The 17320-nt window shown below is 43.8% G+C and overlaps 1 protein-coding gene across 4 annotated transcripts in view; it reads right to left on the bottom strand.

Moving 5' to 3' along the window:
* Positions 1–12166: 12166 nt before the first annotated feature.
* PDPR (pyruvate dehydrogenase phosphatase regulatory subunit) overlaps positions 12167–17320 on the bottom strand; it is a 41736-nt gene continuing 36582 nt past the window's right edge. For all 4 annotated transcript variants that reach the window (XM_043435459.1, XM_043435457.1, XM_043435458.1 and 1 more), the window contains one exon: positions 12167–16782. In XM_043435459.1, coding sequence (XP_043291394.1) covers positions 16378–16782 — 405 coding nt within the window. In that variant the 3' untranslated portion in view covers positions 12167–16377. The remainder of the gene's footprint in view (positions 16783–17320) is intronic.

Below are 17320 nucleotides of genomic sequence, written 5' to 3'. Positions count from 1 at the left end.
GCCGGTGACTCTGTCTTCTCTGCTCAGAAAGCAGACTTCGTGGCTCACCTGGTACCGTGTTGCTCCCCTCTGAAAACGTTAGGAACTAAAGCTGGAAGTTGGCTTCCCACAACTTCCCACAGTTGGGGCGGGAGCGCCCAGGAGCCGCTTGAAATGACACTCAAGAGGCTGTACCTGCTCCTGCTCACGTGTCCTTCTGTTCCTCTCCACCCACCCATCCCTCTGTCCGTCTGCAGTGGGCATACGAGCTGGGTCTGTGCAGCGAGGAGCCGGTCAGCATCCCGTTGCATGCCTGCGAACACTTCTACCTCCTGACTCGCCCCTGGGAGACCCCTCTGCCGAGCAGCACACCAAGTGAGGACTTGCGCCTTTTTTTACTCTTGTCTCCTCACCCCTGTTCCGTCCTCTGCCAAGAAGGGCTTTCTGCTGAGGACAGACTGCACCCAGAAGAGTCTTTTCACTTCTTTTCTGGAGCATGTTACAGGGAGGTAGACCCCGTTCTAACTTGACTTGAATGTCTTTTTATGAAAGGATGGCCAAAGTGGGCGTGCCATTTGAGCAGGTTTGTTCCTTTGTTTGCAAGCTAACTGTAATCCCAGACAGAGGTCTGAATTGCGCAAGTTTGGAATATAACCTCCCGTCAATCATGATTCCAGCTTGTGCTTCATCCAGTCCAGCATTTCCATGATGTACTCTGCACGTAAGTTAAATAAGCAAGGTGACAATATACAGCCTTGATGTACTCCTTTCGAAGTTAGGAACCAGTCTGTTGTTCCATGTCCAGTTCTAACTGTTGCTTCCTGACCTGCATACGGATTTCTCAGGAAGCAGGTAAGGTGGTTGGTATTCCCATCTCTTGAAGAATTTTCCACAGTTTGTTGTCATCCACACAGGCATTGGTGTATTCAATAAAGCAGAAGTACATGTTTTTCTGGAACTCTCTTGCTTTTTCAATGATCCAGCGGATGTTGGCAATTTGATCTCTGCTTCCTCTGCCTTTTCTAAAACCAGCTTGAACATCTGGAAGTTCACGGTTCATGTACTCTTGAAGCCTGGCTTGGAGAATTTTGAGATTTAATTAGCTAGTGTGTGAGATGAGTGCAATTGTGTGGTAGTTTGAGCATTCTTTGACATTGCTTTTTTTTGGGATTAGAATGAAAACTGACCTTTTCCAGTCCTGTGGCCACTGCTGAGTTTTCCAAATTTGCTGACATATTGAGTGCAGCACTTTCACAGTGTCATCTTTTAGGATTTGAAATAGCTCGACTGGAATTCCATCACCTCCACTAGCTTTGTTCACAGTGATGCTTTTTTTTTTTTTCCCCCCACAGTGATGCTTTTTAAGGCCCACTTGACTTCACATTCCAGGATGCCTGGCTCTAGGTGAGTGATCACACCATCATGGTTATTTGGGTCATGAAGATCTTTTTTGTATAGTTTTTCTGTGTATTCTTGCCACCTCTTCTTAATATCTTCTGCTTCTGTTAGGTCCATACCATTTCTGTCCTTGATTGTGCCCATCTCTGCAAGAAATGTTCCCTTGGTAACTCTAATTTTCTGGAAGAGATCTCTAGTCTTTCCCTTTCTGTTGTTTTCCTCCATTTCTTTGCATTGATCACTGAAGAAGGGTTTCTTATCTTTCCTTGCTGTTCTTTGGAACTCTGCATTCAAATGGGTATATCTTTCCTTTTCTCCCGTGCCTTTTGCTTCTCTTCTTTTCACAGCTCTTTGTAAGGCTTCCTCAGACAACCATTGTGCCTTTTGGCATTTCTTTTTCTTGGGGATGGTCTTGATCACTGCCTCCTGTACAATGTCACGAACCTCCATCCATAGTTTTTCAGGCACTCTGTCTATCATATCTAATCCCTTGAATCTGTTTGTCTCTTCCACTGTACAATGGTAAGGAATTATAATTTAGGTCATACCTGAATGGTCTAGTGGTTTTCTCTAGTGTCTTCAATTTAAGTCTGAATTTTGCAATTAGGAGTTCATGATCAGAGTCACAGTCAGCTTCTGGGTTTGTTTTTGCTGACTGTATAGAGCTTCTTCATCTTTGGCTGCAAAGAATATAACCAATCTGATTTTGGTGTTGGCCATCTGGTGATGTCCACATGTAGAGTCTTCTCTTGTGTTGTTGGAAGAGGGTGTTTGCTATAACCAGTGCGTTCTCTTGGCAAAACTCTTAGCCTTTGCTCTGCTTCATTCTGTACTCCAAGGCCAAATTTGCCTGTTACTCCAGGTATTTCTTGACTTCTTACTTTTGCATTCCAGTCCCCTATAATGAAAAGGACATCTTTTTTGGGTGTTAGTCCTAGAATGTCTTGCAGGTCTTCTTAGAACCATTCAGCTTCAGCTTCTTCAGCATTACCAATTGGGACATAGACTTGGATTACCATGATATTGAATGGCTTGCCTTGGAAATGAATAGAGATTATTCTGTCATTTTTGAGATTGCATCCAAACACTGCATTTCGGACTCTTTTGTTGACTATGATGGCTACTTCATTTCTTCCAAGGGATTCTTGCCCACAGTCATAGACACAATGGTCATCTGAGTTAAATTCACCCATTCCATTCCATTTTAGTTCACTGATACCTAAAATGTAGATGTTCACTCTTGCCATCTCCTGTTTGACCACTTCCAATTTGCCTTGATTCATGGTCCTAACATTCCAGGTTCCTATGCAATATTGTTCTTTACAGCATCAGACCTTGCTTTCATCACCAGTCACCACCAGTCACATCCACAGCTGGGTGTTGTTTTTGCTTTGGCTCTGTCTCTTCATTCTTTCTGGAGTTATTTCTCCACTGATCTCCAGTAGCATATTGGGCACCTACCGACCTGGGGAGTTCATCTTTCAGTTTCCTATCTTTTTCCCTTTTCATACTGTTCACAAGGTTCTGAAGGCAAGAATACTGAAGTGGTTTGCCATTCCCTTCTCCAATGGACCATTTTTGTCAGAAGCTGTAATCAAGATTCCTGGGGAAAATATCAATAACCTCAGATATGTGGATGCCACCACCCTTATGGCAGAAAGTGAAGAAGAACTAAGCCTCTTGATGAAAGTGAAAGCGGAGAGTGAAAAAGTTGGCTTAAAACCCAACATTTGGGAAAGTAAGATCATGGCATCCGGTCCCATCACTTCATGGCAAGTAGATGGGGAAACAGTGAAAACAGTGACAGACTTCATTTTAGGGGGCTCCAAAATCACTGCAGATGGTGACTAAAGCCATGAAATAAAAGACGCTTGCTCCTTGGAAGAAAAGCTATGACCAACCTAGACAGCATATTAAAAAGCAGACATTAATTTGCCAACAAAGTAATGTCTAGTCAAAGCGATGGTTTTTCTAGTAGTCATGTATGGATGTGAGAGTTGGACTATAAAGAAAGCTGAGCACTGAAGAATTGATGCTTTTGAAGTGTGGTGTGGGAGAAGACTCTTGAGAGTCCCTTGGACTGCAAGGAGATCCAACCAGTCCTTCCTAAAGGAGATCAATCCTGGGTGTTCATTGGAAGGACTGATGCTAAAGCTGAAACTCCAATACTTCGACCACCTGATGCAAACAGCTGACTCATTAGAAAAGACCCTGATGCTGGGAAAGATTGAAAAGGAGAAGGGGACGACAGAGGATGAGATGGTTGGGTGGCATTACCAACTTGATGGACATGAGTTTGAATAAGCTCTGGGAGTTGGTGATGAACAGAGAGGCCTGGTGTGCTGCAGTCCACGGGGTCGCAAAGGGATGCACGACTGAGCGACTTGAACTGAACTGGAATATAACCTAGAGCTGACATAATGCCACCTGTTGTGGAGATGTCACAGGTGAGCTCTAAACTCGGGCTGTTCAGTGACTCCCAGTGCCGTAGGGAGGGTTCGATACCACTTGGAGGTCTTCATCCCTGGAGTGGGCTCTGTAGCCCCTGTGTCAGGCTTCCATGTGGCACAGTGACAATTATGTGGATTGATTCTGAGAACTAGCCAAAGCTTCTAGGTAAGTGATTGGGTTAGCGGTAATCTGAAAAAGTCTCCACAGTAAATCTGGGAGGGAGCATCCTCACCCATGACTGGGAAAAGTATTTTTTCCCCATGCTGAGCAGTAAATCCTTGTATTGTTTTTCTTTCAAGTCTGTTTTACACATAGTGGTATGTAACTGTTAATGCTGCACTCCTAATTTATTCCTCCCTCTCCCTCCCCATTGTCCCCTTTGGTAATCATAAATTTGTTTTCTATGTCTGTGAGTCTGTTTCTTGTATAAATAATTCATTTGTATCATTTCTAATTCCACATGTTAAGTCATAAATAGTATTTATCTGTCCCTGTCTTACTTCACTTAGTATGATAATCTCTAGGTCCATCATGTTGCTGCAGATGGTATTATTTTATTCTCCTTTATGGTTGAGAAATATTCCATTATGTATACATTGACTATAAACTTTACCCATTCACCTGTCAATGGACATTTAGGTTGCTTCCACGTCTTTGCTCTTGTAATTATTTCTGCTCTGAACATAGGGGTGCATATATCTTTTTGAATTACAGTTTTTTCCAGATATATGCCCAGGATTGGGATTGCTAGATCATTCAGTTCAGTTCAGTTGCTCAGTCGTGTCTGACTCTTTGCAACCCCATGAACCGCAGCACGCCAGGCCTCCCTGTCCATCACCAAATCCCAGAGTCCACCCAAACCCATGTCCATCGAGTTGGTGATGCCATCTAACCATCTCATCCTCTGTCATCCCCTTCTCCTCATGCCCTCAATCTTTCCCAGCATCAGGGTCTTTTCAAATGAGTCAGCTCTTCGCATCAGGTGGTCAAAGTATATTGGGTACTCTTATTTTAGCTTTTTAAGGAACCTCCATACAGTTTTTTGTAGTGGCTACAGCAATTTACATTCTCATCAACAGTGTACAGGGGTCCCTTTCTCCACACTCTCTCCAGTATTTTTTGTTTGTAGACTTTTTGATGAACACCATTCTGATTGGGTTAGATGATATCTCACTGTAGTTTTGATTTGCATTTCTCTAATAATTAGCAGTGTTGAGCATTTTTTCATGGCCATCTATCTGTCTTCTTTGGAGAAATGTCTATTCAGTCATTCTGTACTTTTTTATTTTCTTTAAATTTATTTATTTTAATTGGAGGCTAATTACAATATTGTAGTGGTTTTTGCCATACATTGACATGAATCAGCCATGGGTGTACATATGTCCCCATTCTGAGACCCCCTCCCACCTTCCTCCCCATCCCATCCTTCTGGGTCATCCCAGTGCACCAGCCCCAAGCACCCTGTCTCATGCATTGAACCTGGACTGGCGATCTGTTTCACATATGATAATATACATGTTTCAATGTTATTCTCTCAAATCATCCCACCCTCGCCTTCTCCCACAGAGTCCAAAAGACTGTTCTATAGATCTGTGTCTCTTTTGCTGTCTTGCATACAGGGTTATCGTTACCATCTTTCTAAATTCCATATATATGCATTAGTATACTGTATTGGTGTTTTTCTTTCTGGCTTACTTCACTCTGTATAATGGGCTCCAGTTTCATCCACCTCATTACTGATTCAAATGTATTGTTTTTAATGGCTGAGTAATATTCTGTTGTGTATGTGTACCACAGCTTTCTTATTCATTCGTCTGCTGATGGACATCTAGTTTGCTTCCATGTCCTGGCTATTATAAACAGAGCTGCGATGAACACTGGGGTACATGTGTCTCTTTCAATTCTGGTTTCCTTGGTGTGTATGCCCAGCAGTGGGATTGCTGGGTCATATGGCAGTTCTATTTCCAGTTTTTTAAGGAATCTCCACACTGTTCTCCATAGTGGCTGTACTAGTTTGCATTCCCATCAACAGTGTAAGAGGGTTCCCTTTTCTCCACACCCTCTCCAGCATTTATTGCTTGTAAACTTTTGGATAGCAGCCATTCTGACTGGTGTGAAATGGTACCTCCTTGTGGTTTTGATTTGCATTTCTCTGATAATGAGTGATGTTGAGCATCTTTTCATGTGTTTGTTAGCCATGTGTATGTCTTCTTTGGAGAAATGTCTGTTTAGTTCTTTGGCCCATTTTTTTTATTGGGTCGTTTATTTTTCTGGAATTGAGCTGCAGGAGTTGCTTGTATATTTTTGAGATTAATTTTGTCAGTTGCTTCATTTGCTATTATTTTCTCCCATTCTGAAGGCTGTCTTTTCACCTTGCTTATAGTTTCCTTCATTGTGCAAAAGCTTTTAAGTTTGATTAGGTCCCATTTGCTTATTTTTGGTTTTATTTCCATTACTCTGGGAGGTGGGTCATAGAGGATCCTGCTGTGATTTATGGTGGAGAGTGTTTTGCCTATGTTCTCCTCTAGGAGTTTTATAGTTTCTGGTCTTACGTTTATATCTTTAATCCATTTTGAGTTTATTTTTGTGTATGGTGTTAGAAAGTGTTCTAGTTTCATTCTTTTTCAAGTGGTTGACCAGTTTTCCCAGCACTACCTGTTTAAGAGATTGTCTTTTCTCCATTGTATATTCTTGCCACCTTTGTCAAAGATAAGGTGTCCATAGGTGCATCGATTTATCTCTGGGCTTTCTATTTTGTTTCACTGATCTATATTTCTATCTTTGTGCCAGTACCATACTCTCTTGATGACTGTAGCTTTGTAGTAGAGCCTGAAGTCAGGCAGGTTGATTCCTCCAGTTCCATTCTTCTTTCTCAAGATTGCTTTGGCTAGTCGAGGTTTCTTGTGTGTCCATACAAACTGTGAAATTATTTGCGCTAGCTCTGTGAAAAATACCGTTGGTAGCTTGATAGGGAGTGCATTGAATCTATAGATTGCTTTGGATCGTATACTCATTTTCCTTATATTGATTCTTCCAACCCATGAGCATGGTATATTTCTCCATCTATTTGTGTCCTCTTTGATTTCCTTCATCAGTATTTTATAGTTTTATATATATAGGTGTTTTGTTTCTTTAGGTAGATATATTCCTAAGTATTTTATTCTTTTCATTGCAATAGTGAATGGAATTGTTTCCTTAATTTCTCTATTTTCTCATTGTTAGTGTATAGGAATGCAAGGGATTTCTGTGTTGATTTTATATCCTGCAACTTTACTATATTCATTGATTAGCTCTAGTAATTTTCTGGTGGAGTCTTCAGGGTTTTCTATGTAGAGGATCATGTCATATGCAAACAGTGAGAGTTTTATGTCTTCTTTTCCAATCTGGATTCCTTTTATTTCTTTTTCTGCTCTGATTGCTGTGGCCAACATTTCCAAAACTATGTTGAATAGTAGTGGTGAGAATGGGCACCCTTGTCGTGTTCCGGACTTTAAGGGAAATGCTTTCAATTTTTCACCATAGAGGATAATGTTTGCTGTGGGTTTGTCATATATAGCTTTTATTGTGTTGAGGTATGTTCCTTCTATTCCTGCTTTCTGGAGGGTTTTTTTTTTTTTTGTCATAAATGGATGTTGAATTTTGTCAAAGGCTTTCTCTTCATCTGTTGAGATAATCATATGGTTTTTATCTTTCAATTTGTTAATGTGGTGTATTACATTGATTGAATTGTGGATATTGAAGAATCCTTGCATTCCTGGGATAAAACCCACTTGGTCATGATGTATGATCTTTTTAGTATGCTGTTGGATTCTGTTTGCTAGATTTTTGTTAAGGATTTTTGCATCTATGTTTCATCAGTGATATTGGCCTGTAGTTTTATTTTGTGTGTGTGTGGCATCTTTTGTCTGGTTTTGGAATCAGGGTGATGGTGGCCTCATAGAATGAGTATGGAAGTTTACCTTCCTCTGCAAATTTCTGGAAGAGTTTGAGTAGGATAGGTGTTAGCTCTTTATATTTTTGGTAAATTCATCTGTGAAGCCATCTGGTCCTGGGCTTTTGTTTGCTGGAAGATTTCTGATTACAGTTTTAATTTCTGTGCTTTTGATGGGTCTGTTACTGGTTAGTAACATTGGATTACCATGATATTGAATGGTTTGCCTTGGAAAGGAAGAGAGATCATCCTGTCGTTTTTGAGATTGCATCCAAGTACTGCATTTTGGACTCTTAACAAAAGACTATGATGGCTACTCCATTTCTTCTAAGGGATTCCTGCCCACAGTAGTAGATATAATGGTCATCTGAATTAAATTCACCCATTCCAGTCCATCTTAGTTCACTGATTCCTAGAATGTTGATGTTCACTCTTGTCATCTCCTGTTTGACCACTTCCAATTTGCCTTGATTCATGGACCTAACATTCCAGGTTCCTATGCGATATTGCTCTTTACATCATCGAACCCTGCTTCCATCACCAGTCCCATCCACAACTGGGTGTTGTTTTTGCTTTGGCTCCATCCCTTCATTCTTTCTGGAGTTATTTCTCCACTTATGTCCAGTAGCATATTGGGCACCTACCGACCTGGGGAGTTCATCTTTCAGTATCCTATCTTTTTGCCCTTTCATACTGTTCATGGGGTTCTCAAGGCAAGAATACTGAAGTGGTTTGCCATTCCCTTCTCCAGTGGACCACATTCTGTCAGACCACCTGACCTGCCTCTTGAGAAACCTGTATGCAGGTCAGGAAGCAACAGTTAGAACTGGACATGGAACAACAGAGTGGTTCCAAATAGGAAAAGGAGTACATCAAGGCTGTATATTGTCACTGTGCTTATTTAACTTATATGCAGAGTACATCATGAGAAACGCTGGGCTGGAGGAAGCACAGGCTGGAATCAAGATTGCCGGCAGAAATATCAATAACCTCAGATATGTAGATGACACCACCCTTATGGCAGAAAGTGAAGAAGAACTGAAGAGCCTCTTGATGAAAGTGAAAGAGGAGAGTGAAAAAGTTGGCTTGAAGCTCCACATTCAGAAAACTAAGATAATGGCATCCGGTCCCATCACTTTATGGCAAATAGATGGGGAAACAGTGGAAACAGTGGCTGACTTTATTTTTCTGGGCTCCCAAATCACTGGGTGATTGCAGCCATGAAATTAAAAGACGCTTACTCCTTGGAAGGAAAGTTATCACTAACCTAGACAGCATATGAAAAAGCAGAGACATTACTTTGCCAACAAAGGTCTGTCTAGTCAAGGCTATGGTTTTTCCAGTGGTCATGTATGGATGTGAGAGTTGGATTATAAAGAAAGCTGAGCACCAAAGAATTGATGCTTTTGAACTGTGGTGTTGGAGAAGACTCTTGAGAGTCCCTTGGGCTGCAAGGAGATCCAAGTCCATCCTAAAGGAGAACAGTCCTGGGTGTTCATTGGAAGGACTGATGTTGAAGCTGAAATTCCAATACTTTGACCACCTGATGCAAAGAGCTGACTCATCTGAAAAGACCCTGATGCTGGGAAAGATTGAGGGCTGAGGAGAAGTGGATGACAGAGGATGAGATGGTTGGATGGCATCACCGACTTGATGGACATGGGTTTGGGTGAACTCGAGGAGTTGGTGATGGACAGGGAGGCCTGGTGTGCTGAGGTTCATGGGGTCGCAAAGAGTCGGACACGACTGAGAGACTGAACTGAACTGATGGGTCTGTTAAAATTTTCTATTTCTTCCTGGTTCAGTTTTGGAAAGTTGTACTTTTGTAAGGATTTGTCCATTTCTTCCAAGTTGCCCATTTTATTGGCATATAGTTGCTGATAGTAGTCTCTTATGATCCTTTGTATTTCTGTGTTGTCTGTTGTGATTTCTCCATTTTCATTTCTAATATTGTTGATTTGATTCTTCTCCCTTTGTTTCTTGATGAGTCTGGCTAATGGTTTGCCAATTTTATTCATCTTCTCAAAGAACCAGCTTTTAGCTTTGTTGATTTTTGCTATGGTCTCTTTTCTTTTGCATTTATTTCTGCCCTAATTTTTAAAATTTCTTTCCTTCTACTAACTCTGGGGTTCTTCATTTCTTCCTTTCCTAGTTGTTTTAGGTGTAGAGTTAGGTTATTTATTTGACTTTTTTCTTGTTTCTTGAGGTAAGCCTGTATTGCTATGAACCTTCCCCTTAGCACTGCTTTTACAGTGTCCCATAGGTTTTAGGTTGTTTTCATTTTCATTCGTTTCTATGCATATTTTGATCTGTATATTTTTTCACTGGGTTGTTGTTGAGCTATTTGTGTATTTTGGAATTGAAGTCCTTGTTTGTCACATTGTTTGCAGGTATTTTCTCCCAATGTGTAGGTTATGTTTTCATTTTGTTTTTGGTTTCCTTTGCTGTGCAGAAGTTTATAAGCTTGATTAGGTCCCATTTGCTTTTATTTCATCTTGGGAGACTGAAGAAGATACTGTTATATTAGAGAATGTTTGGCCTATATTCTCTTTTAGTTTTATTATTTTCGTATATAGCATGAGGGATGGAAAAGTATTTGAAAGCTAATGAATGCTTGTGTTCTTTGATGTTGTTTTAATGTCAATAGTGTTTTTGTTTTGCCTTTTCTGTCCATTTAGACAGCTGGCTTGCCTCTCAACTCTGTTTTTTCCCTTCTGCTCCCCACTCCCTTGTCATTTCTCTTCCTTTGCTGCCATGGATGGTGATGGAAGAATTTATATTCAGAACTGACATGGTGGCATCCTGTCTGGGGGCTTTAAGAAGAACTGGAAACCAATTTTCACTAAAGTTAAGAACCAGCTGGAGATTCAGAATCTATGGAAAGCCTGGGATCACTCTGGCATGTGAACTAGATTATAACAAGAATGCCTCATATTTGTCTAAGATGTTAATTTTCAATGCATTTTTAGGAATAGTTCCTTATCTTTGTAACAACGTACGGGCAGTGTACAGTTTGCCTCCTGGAAGGTTGCAGTCACTGTTTAGCAGATTCAAGGAACTAAAATCTTGTTAAGGAACTTTTGGCTTATTACTTATTTAAAATCAGTGGTGGTATTTTACGCTAGGGGGAAGCATTTTGTAGAACTTCATATAAGACTGAAGACATTTTTTTTAAAAGGAGAACTGTTTTATTAATATGGTGTTTTACTCAAATTTAAAATGATTTTATTTATTGAATAGTTAACATAGTCACATCATTTCAAATTCAAAATATATGAAAGGGTTTATAAATGAAGAGATTCTCCCTGTCTATGTGGACTTAACTTTGGGGAAATTTCTAACTTTTAAAAGTGGGGAGAATAATATAAAGAACCCATGTCCCTGCCAGCTGGCTTCAGCCTGGCTTCATCTTAATCCCTGTCCCTACTGGATCTTTCCCGGATGATGGACTGACCTTAAAACAAGCTGAAGATCTGTCTTTTGCAGCTGCTAGAACATAGGAAAACAGTGCCTTTTATCACATTATCTCTTTGGGGGCTTTTTAATTAAGAACTCTTGTCCTACCACTGATGCCTGTGAGATTTTATTTTAAGCCACACATAATATCTGCTCTTCCATAGCAACTTTCCTTTCTATAAAATATCTTTTTTTCTCCGTCTTTACAACAAGAACTTTGTAGGGCTGTCCTGTAATTCCACCAAGGTTTCTGCTTCTGATAGATGGCCCAGTTGGCTCGTCTCAGAAAACCTCCCCAAGACACTTTGGGAAAGAAGCGGGAGGCGAGGCGTGTAGGGGAAGACAGTTTCGAGTCCCCTCAAGCTGAGGACTGGGTTTGGGTCTGTTGTGTTGCTCAGAGCCCCTGCTGAGTTCCCTGCTGCGTCGGATGCCACAGCTGGAGACTCTGGAGATCGTGAAGTTGGTGAACTGCCCCGAGACCTTCACCCCAGACATGAGGTGCATCATGGGCGAGTCTCCCTCGGTGCGGGGCTACTCCGTCCTGGTGGGAATGAACTCTGCAGGCCTTTCCTTTGGTGGAGGAGCTGGAAAGTATGTCCTTCCCACTGCCACTCGGCTTGCTGGGCTTCCTCCTTTCTTCTTGTTCACATGGTCTGTGATGTACTTAGTCCAGCACATTCATAGTAAGTGGGCGACTCGTGTCTACAGAGAGCTGTCCCCTTAAAGGTACTCGCCCCCTGTTCCAGGCACGTCATTGTACAGAGTGTTTGGAATGCCTCCTTTGGAGTTAGCCTTGGATTTAGACAGGCATCTTCTTTACCTGTTTCCAAATTCCCTGGTACACTCTGGTAACAGGTACAGATGATTTTATGCAAAATATTTATCCTTAGTGATGGTAAATACACATACCTGGTTACCACAGATGCAGAACATTTCTCAAGGACACATAGCAAGAGTAGAGAAAATGTCTGTTTATTCATTTACAAACTTAGTAACATGAAAAGAAAACCTTAATTGAAATCTGGCTTGACAGAAACACAGTGCACAAAGTTAATGCCGCATTCACGGAGGCAGAAACGCTCGGTCACCCTGGGTGCCTGTCATCCCCAGGGTGCGGGAGAAAGATCCGTTTACTAAAGGGCCTTGCACAGCTGCAGGACCACATGCTGACAGGGATAGGAAAGGGCTGAGCTGAACTGCACATTTACAAACGCAAAGAATGAGTTGTAGCTGTTACACCAGTCACAATGGCGTTTTCATACATCCCAGGGGTTGACCAGAGAGTAGCATTAGCTGTGCTGTTGGAAAACCCTTCACTGGAATGAGCTGCAGAAGCTTTCGACCCCACACCCACCTGCTGAAGGTCCTTCTTCCATTTCCGCCCGCCGTGTGACGCTCTGGAGTGTAAGGCACTAGAACCTGGCCGGGTGGAGGAGGGCCCCAAGCCCCAGTTCCTGGTGTGCAAAGGGAATCCTGGAATCAGTCTGTTGAAACAGGTGCTAAAAGTATCCCCTCCATGACTTATAATTTCTGTCCTTGAGAGACAGAAAAATGAGAAGGGAGGAAGTCTGCAAAGGATAAAAACAGGTGTATCTAAATATGAGAAAAATGGCCCATGAAGAAATGCATAATTCTCCAAGGGTTTTGCTCAGAGAAGTCAAGAATCATATTATACAAGGAACAACTCTGGTGTTTAATGGACAAAGAGAAGGCAAAGACATACAAAAATACTCAGTCTTCTTAAAAAATAGTGTATCTGTAGTGGTGAGGGGCTGCAGACGCCAGCCCCAGAGTGACAATGAAGGAGCCTTACAGCTAACTCAGCACCGTAATGTGGAGGGTAGAGTGGCAGGGGCATGGGGCACGCACTCACAGGGGAGCCCTAGCCCCTCAGGACTCACTGCCCGGCCTGGTCACCTGTCGTCTCTCCCCTACTCAGCTGTGCTTGAGGCCACGTGCCTACAGGAGGAAGAGTCCTCGCTCAGGAGGAACTTCCTCTGTATGGTGTTGAGAAAATGCTGCTCACATCAAGGTTTCTGAGGGATGAGGGAGGGTGTGCAGAAAGAAAAGGAAATAGTAGGTTATACTTGAGTATTCAACACTGTTGACCAGATCTCCTTATTGGATACTAAAGACAATCCTCACTGACTACACTGGCCAAGAGGCAACAAAGAGACACAAAAAGGACCCTGTAGTTAAGCCTGAAAGCCAGCTGATATAGTGGTTTTAGAGGCTGAAATCAAGGGAGGGGGGTCATTTCTTCAGTGACGCAAAATCACTTTTCAGAAGCACCTGTCACTCCAGCCACACACGTGGTGGGGGACAGGATTAACATCTCCAATGCGTGCAAAGGTAGGGGAAATAAGCAAGCTGAAGAATTATTCTTCATGTTTCGTTACTTTCGTGGAAGCAACAGCCTAGGAAAGAAGAGATGCAGCTAAAGCTCCTGGTCTGTACAAGGAGGTAGAGTCCAAGGACCACATGCCTCCTGAGGAGAATCAAGTGGAAGTGACTTGGTGCTGCCCCAGTAGAAATGGGAACTCTGGGCCCAAGGTGAGACTGGGGTTAATCGCTGGGCTACATGGCATAGCGTGCATTTGGGGGTCCAGGGACCCCCCAGAAGAGCACCTGAATGTGGTGGGAACTGTTCGGCTCTGTCTCCTGGAGCATGTCCCGCCCATGCAGTGCTGTGTGACCAAAACACAGGCTAAGGGACGTCAAACGGGCTACCCAGGCAGGCAGGTTTCTTGTCTCTTTGTGTGTGTGAAAACCTTCTCAATTAGAGCTTTTATCACAGACAAGAAATCTCCAATGTCAATCACATCACCATGGGACTTACACGTGGTACAAGTAACTAGGGGGCTTATCTCGAGGGAGGAGGAGACCCCTGGTAGACTTGCAACCTGGATTCTCCATCTGTTTGAAGCCAACACACTTTGTATTTCTAGGTTCAAAAGGATTCAACTGAATATGCTGAGAAGATTGTGGACCCCTTCTCGCAAGACAAATCATTTCAGAGAAGAAAGTTCATCCATCTAAAACAGAGTCCAGCCACCCCTTCAACAAACCCTCGAGTCTCCAGGAAGAAAGAGATGAGTTGTCACGGGCCCAGTGCCCAAGTCAAGGAAGTGATACAGAAGTGAGGATGTTTTGATTGTCAACTATGCCTGAGGCAGGAAGGAGTCACTCTCTTCAGTTGAGGACCAAAGAGAGAAACCTACCGGATTCATATTGTCTACTTCAATGAAACAAAGGAGACTTCCAGGATGAATGTAAAGTGCCAGAAGGTAAATATGTAAGTTTCAGGGCACTCAAAAAAATAAGTGATGCCCCTAGAATCTTAATATCTTGTACTTTACACATAAATCTAGAATTTTCTTTGGATTCAGTCCCAAACAATTTTTCATTTATAAAGACAACTTCGCAGTGGCGCCGAGCATGGGATACCTTTAGTTCTACGTCAGTCTCCATCTTCCTGGGTCGGTCAGCTCTCTGCTGGCAACGCCTGCATTGGCGAGGGCTCATGTCCTGCTCCCTCAAGTTCCAAGGCTGCTGTTCTGTGCTCTCCAGCTGGCAGCACCCCTCCTCTTTGCCTGGAAGCAGCATCTCCCAACTCGTTAAATATACACTTACATCAAAATGCCAAACCCCCAACAGATTTCTAATCACATACTCCCTCATTAAATCAGTGAAGACCTTGTAAGAAGATGGACACTGAAGTCAGTGATGAAGTGGGTAAACAGAGATCCCAGAGAAATGCCAGAGTAGGCAGAGATCTGAGAAGTTTAAGCTTCTCTAATAACATGAAAGGATCATCTTGAATATACTTACAGACCTGTCAGGACTAATGCAGCCAAGACACCAAAGGCTACAGTTCAAGTCGCTAGCAGCAATTTGTCTGCAAGGGGAAATGACGTGTGGGGATGGATATCACAGTCCAGGAGATCTTTAGCAAACACAGGCAATGCTTAAAGCGTGCATGGCCCTCTCACCCCAGTCATTTTCTATTCCAGAAGATGTGGAGAGGTGGCTGGAAAGAGAAGATGGAAGCAGACCTTGGGCTCAGGTAACGTACTCCTCACACTGGGATCAGAGAGGGCACCTCTGGGTGGCTCTGTCTCTCCTCTGTGGGGGAAGCCAGACCTGGGGTCCCAGTGGCCCCCGCCCACTCAGCACGGCCCCAGGCTCACTCCCTCAACCAGGGTGCCCAGCCTGCCTCCCCTGCCCTGCTCTAAAGGGGGAGAAGGTCTGCTGAGTCAGTGGCTCCCATGGCAGGGGTACAGGAGGCTGACCTGAAAGTCACGTGTGCTTGGAGAAGAGGAGCGTCAAGGTGGGATGGCGGAACTGGGAGCGGCTGGAAGAAAAGCAGCCCTGTTTCTAGAAGACTCAGCATCGCTGAGCTGTACTTTGAGGTCAGACTCTGTCAGGTGGGAAAAGCAACCCAGAAGGCAAACTGGCCTTTCTCTTCAAACAGTGTGGCTTACTTGTCTACTCAGCCAAACAAACTAACCAAAACCCCCCTCACTGTAGAGTTTAGCAAGAGATGAAGAAGCTTACAAGATGAAGAGACTTGCCCAACAGTCTGATAACTGAGTCAGTAGGGAGGCCCAGGAGGGTTAACTGTTTATCTCTGCCAACTCCAGGTATCGTCCCCACGATGCCTCTCTCATCAGCGAGGCAGCTGGTCATCCTCCTGACAGAGGGCTCAGGGAGCCAACCCGAAGCACAAGGGAACGGGAGGAGGCCCTGCCTGCTGAAAGGCGTAAGCTGTTCCACAGATGGCAGCCCGGAATTCACAGGTTCTTCCAAGGAAAGAGCCCCACAGAGATGGACACTTAGCCTGCAGCCTGCCTTGCTTCAAGACACCGCACGTGCAGTCAGGCTGTCAGCACAACCCACCTCACAAGGAGTCTGCTCCTGCCCTCTGCCCCTGGGGACCTGAGAGGTGGAGTGGCTGCGACCAGCCCAGGAGATGGGAGACGCAGGGGGCGGAGGAGATGGAGGGAGAGAGGAGGCAGCAAAGGGAGAGTGAAAAGCGGGAGAGTCCACCAGGAGAGAAGAGATGGGAGGCCAAGCTTAACTCAAGAAGAGGGAGGGGTCAGGAGGAGGAGAAAAGCCCCTAAGATGATGAGAAGGAGGGGCGGCAGCGAGGCCGCCCGGCCTCACTTCCCGTGCAAGTCACTTAGCTCCACTTCCTCCTTCCGGCGCTTATGGGTGAGGAGGGAGGGGACCGGGTAGAGCTTGGCCTTGGCCTGGAACCGGTGTCCCGCAATGTCAATCTCATATTCTCCCCGGTTGATGAAATCCGCTGTCACCACCTGCTCCTCCCCCGTGTCCTCGGAGAAGTTGTGCACGAAGCCCAGACACACGTGGCGCTCCAGGGTGTAGCCGTAGGCGCTGCTGGTGGTCTTGCCCACGTACTGCCCGTTCCGGTAAATGGGCTCCCCCCACCACGGCCAGAGGTCCAGGTCTGTGTCGTGGTCGTCCAGGATGAACATGGTGAGGCGCTTGTACACGCCGTTCTGCCTCTGCTGTAGCAGCGCGTCGCGCCCGATGAAATCCACGCCCTAGGCAAGAGAGGCGGCGCTCAGACGGTCAGGACCCTGGCGTCACCGAGGTGGTCCGCCCTCCGCCCCTCCCCCCTGCACGCTCCGGAGAACGCGGCTTCCCACTGTGCGGAAAACTGCGTTCCCAACACCAGACACCTTCAGAGGATCCTTGTAACAGCACAGGTACACATCGTTCTGTTTTATAAACTCATTTCAATCAGAAGACGACCACACAGAACAAAACAGACAGAAAAATCTACACTTAAAAGTGCTTGTTCGAACTATTTTAGAAAAGCAATGTTTTTATATAATCTCAACGAAAAGTCCATTTATATCAGTATGTGTATATAAATATTAATGCATATGTACAAAAAAGCAGAATAAAGTAAAATTTTTAAAACTTTTCCTTTTATATTGGAATATAGCCAATTAATATATTGGAATATTATATTCCAATTATTAGCCAATTAATTGGGATATAGCCAATTGCAGTCTCTTGGACTGCAAGATCAAACCAGTGCATCCTAAACGAAATCAGTCCTGAATATTCATTGAA

This window comes from Cervus canadensis, chromosome 18 (assembly GCF_019320065.1).
Source record: "Cervus canadensis isolate Bull #8, Minnesota chromosome 18, ASM1932006v1, whole genome shotgun sequence".
Classification (NCBI taxonomy): Eukaryota; Metazoa; Chordata; class Mammalia; order Artiodactyla; family Cervidae; genus Cervus; species Cervus canadensis.
This window is presented reverse-complemented; position numbering and strand designations above follow the sequence as displayed.